The sequence below is a fragment of the Mercenaria mercenaria genome, unplaced genomic scaffold (genome assembly GCF_021730395.1).
Source record: "Mercenaria mercenaria strain notata unplaced genomic scaffold, MADL_Memer_1 contig_1640, whole genome shotgun sequence".
Classification (NCBI taxonomy): Eukaryota; Metazoa; Mollusca; class Bivalvia; order Venerida; family Veneridae; genus Mercenaria; species Mercenaria mercenaria.
The window spans coordinates 3,157-6,601 of NW_026459633.1; the positions used below are offsets into that span (position 1 = coordinate 3,157).

The following is a 3,445-nucleotide window of genomic DNA, read 5'->3' on the forward strand; positions in this document are numbered from 1 at the left end:
TGTAAATATGATGGTCAGATAGTATACTATACAATGCTATTCTAGTAGCATAATGTACTAAACAGTACATAATTAGTATAGCATTTATGTAGAATTACTTGTTTGTTAATTTTTGTTTGTTCTTCTCTGTTATAACCTGAATTTCTATTTATTTGACATATACACTTCAAATGAAATATATAAATTCACACAGATTTTCGTTTTTAGTTACGATATTTGGTAACGCATACTTGATAACGTAAAGCACATACCTATAAGTGACACTTTTACCTACAAAATATAAATCTGTATATTCTGTCTTTAAATATATTGACATATTGTGTAGCTATTTAACCATTTGCGACTAATTATAGTGCCAGTCAGTATTTTCTCAAAAATATATATGGTAACGTATTAAGAAGGCTGTAACGTAAAGGGAACCCGACTGCCAGAAGGCAGAATTTCTGAAATGATAGCTCATACTACATATATGTATAGGCTTTAAGAAAATCATAGTGTAGAAATATCCCTAGAGGGGGAGGGGGGAGGGGGTTTATTGCCAGCTCAAGGTCTACAAATAACTCATGAAGTTTGGTACAGTTGGCGCAATACCATGAAATATATCCCAGATCTAGTTATTTTGAATACAGGCTGTCATTTGCGTACAAAACCTTTAGCATAGCCTCGTACTTTATCTTTGAATAATGTTTTTATCCGCTGCACAATGTCAATTTCACGATATACAATGTCAAAGGCGTGGCAAAGCCTGATACTATTAGCTTTACTTTAAAAAAATAACAATTCATTAACAAAATTTCTGCAGTAAAATACAAGTTTTATAAATACGTGTATATCATTTTCTGCCATTTATAACACATTGAGCTGTTTTATAATAATTTGGAGAATACGTAATTATACACATTACGAAAGAATTCTGTAGCTTTGATCTAGTACAACTCGGTCTCGGATCAATTTGTTTCCGGCAGACGTATATAACTATATTGATTTAGGACTCTGGTGAAAGCAGTTCATCTAGGCACATGGCAAAAAGACAAAAGACTGACACTGTTGCAACTGATGTTCAAGAACCTGGTAGAGCGACAGATCACACCCCCTCGAATCTCATGATTGACGTAATGAATGCTGCTACACGTACACCAGACATGAATTTAGTTGAATTTGAAGATGATATTTCCGGTAGAATTTAGTTCTATATTTTATAAGCATTACTCTCCTTCTACGTAAGAAAAATCAACAAGTGCAAACATTGCTATTTAAAAATTATAAGAAGATCCGTTGAAAGCAAAGCAACGCATTAAAGCAAAAGTATTAGCCATTTGAGTCTACTGAGTTTGTTCATGAGAGGTACGGAACTGTACAGCTTCTCCCTAGCATTAAATATTAAACGTACTCGATACTCCAAAAGAACAACTTAATCATTCTTATGGGTCTTTCCTTATACTAAACAAGCATGTTGTTAATTTTGGATATTGAACACTTCTTTAAAAAATGAAAATTCTTTTCTTGTAACACTAAAAAAACATGTTTTATATTCTACTTATAATGATTTTCAGATTTTGAAATAATACCAGGATCAACGCCTCTTTCTGACTCAGATGTTCCTCCAAGGATAGCGAAGATATTTCCGGTATTATTGTTTTAAATTTGATAAAAACTAAACAATCTGCTCTCCTCCTAGTTAGAAAAGAGAAGTGCAAACACGTTATAATTTACTATTGAATATAACATAAAAGAAGATCCTTGAAAGCAAAGCAATGCATCAAAGCAATCCAGTTTATGTGAGGTACTGAAGTATCTCCCTAGCATTAACCTAATATTCTATCTATATAAAAACAGTAGCCTGTTATTCTAGTTATCTTGCAACACATGTATAATTCTAAATATGTTTATTGAAAATGTTTACTTCACAAAAAAAAAGTCCTTCCCATCAGGCCTTCGACTGGCATGGGTCGCTCAAGGAGAAATAAAAATATTTTATATTTAACCAAAATTCAATCCATTTTTAATGAAATAATTGCATAATACGTAGCTCTGTATTCATAAAATAATTTTAAAAGAAACTATATGACCAGTTTATAAAAAGTGCGCTGTAATTATTGGTAAATAAAGGTAAAATTTCTAAAAATTAGACTGATACCAACATTGTGTGAAACATGCCGCCCATGAAAACTCTTGACAGAAGGAATCATTGTTAGTAGTCACTCCCGTCCCGTAGAATGGTCTTAAGGACACGTGCCATTTAAAGACGTGAACTTAAGGTATAATTGATCTGAACTTTGCGTATACCTAAAACTGTTTAGAATTCCGCTTAAGTCGATGTAATAGTCAACGTGCTGGGTGCGTTAGGGATGTCGTACTTATGAACAGTCTGCAATTATTTTGCTTGGTTGCTCTCTGTGCTTCCAAATGATCTTTTCATAGATTTTATTGAAATTCAAAGAGTTGATGTAAAAAAAAGTCCATCAATATTTTACATTGACGTAGTACAAAACATTGTCAAGCACAAGTTCGGGCTATCGTCATAGTGAATACAGGATAAAATGTTTATTGTCTCGAAGTCATCATTGACATTGTTCAGTTATTTCTCTATTGGGCGATTATTTTAACTTTAATCAGATGTAACTTACCAGATGCAAAATATCTCAATATTTTCTTCTTTTGCAGAAATATTTACACAGACGGTCTGGTGTGGGAATAGCTGGGGAAAGTATGGTGGATAACGACAAGCCAGCAGGCAATATCCCCGGAAAGTTTACAAAGAATGTATTCGAAAAGAATTAGAAAAACTCAATTACTAATTGAAAAATTAAGTAAAATTGTCATCTGAATGTGTAGTATTGTGTCATAATTCAAAGGCGAGGTTCAAAAATACCATGGAAGTGTTGTCATATTTTTATTTTTTGGTCCTATTTCAGTGAAATTCGAAAATATGATCGATGAGAACCATGGATTTTCCCCAATTAGATTAATCAACATCTGATAAAAGGAGGTAATCCAAAAGCAAAAAAGTATTTCCCCCCAATTCTGCACTTAAAATTCCAAAATGAGTGTTACCATTTAGGGTCTGAGCTGCTTTAGAATAGCTTTGCAAATTTTTATGTATATTTTGGTTATTAAAACAATAGTTGTACTGTTGCGCAGTTATAGAAATGCAGTCCATTGATATTTTACACACAAAAAATATTTTTTACACCTTCCTAACATATAAAAACTCTATGTGATATAGATAAAATGGGACAATGAACGCAGCAATCTATATCAAGAAGCTTTTTAATTACAATATTGTATTCTGACCTCTGAACCGCGAGCTGTTAACGATACCCTTCTGACCACTTTTTAATCTCCCGTACCACTATAATGACGAAATGACTAAATACTAGTAATCGCGTATTGCAGTAGCAATACAGCTAGAAGTCCCCTTCCGGTGAATTTTTTTTTTTTAACT

At 32.7% G+C, this 3,445-nt stretch overlaps 1 protein-coding gene across 1 annotated transcript; it reads left to right on the forward strand.

Annotated features, from left to right (window-relative positions):
- The first annotated feature begins 910 nt into the window (after positions 1–910).
- LOC128551758 (uncharacterized) lies at positions 911–3,138 on the forward strand. Its single transcript, XM_053532671.1, has 3 exons — positions 911–1,176; positions 1,554–1,627; positions 2,665–3,138. The coding sequence occupies exons 1-3, from the start codon at positions 1,020–1,022 to the stop codon at positions 2,779–2,781; spliced, it is 348 nt and encodes a 115-aa protein (XP_053388646.1). The 5' UTR covers positions 911–1,019; the 3' UTR covers positions 2,782–3,138.
- The last annotated feature ends 307 nt before the right edge of the window (positions 3,139–3,445 follow it).

Excerpts from the sequence above, each read along its gene's own strand:
- LOC128551758 (XM_053532671.1), top strand. The coding sequence starts at position 1,020 with ATGGCAAAAAGACAAAAGACTGACACTGTTGCAACTGATGTTCAAGAA. Across the intron at positions 1,177-1,553 it reads ATTTGAAGATGATATTTCCG|ATTTTGAAATAATACCAGGA; the intron begins GTAGAATTTAGT and ends AATGATTTTCAG. Across the intron at positions 1,628-2,664 it reads GGATAGCGAAGATATTTCCG|AAATATTTACACAGACGGTC; the intron begins GTATTATTGTTT and ends CTTCTTTTGCAG.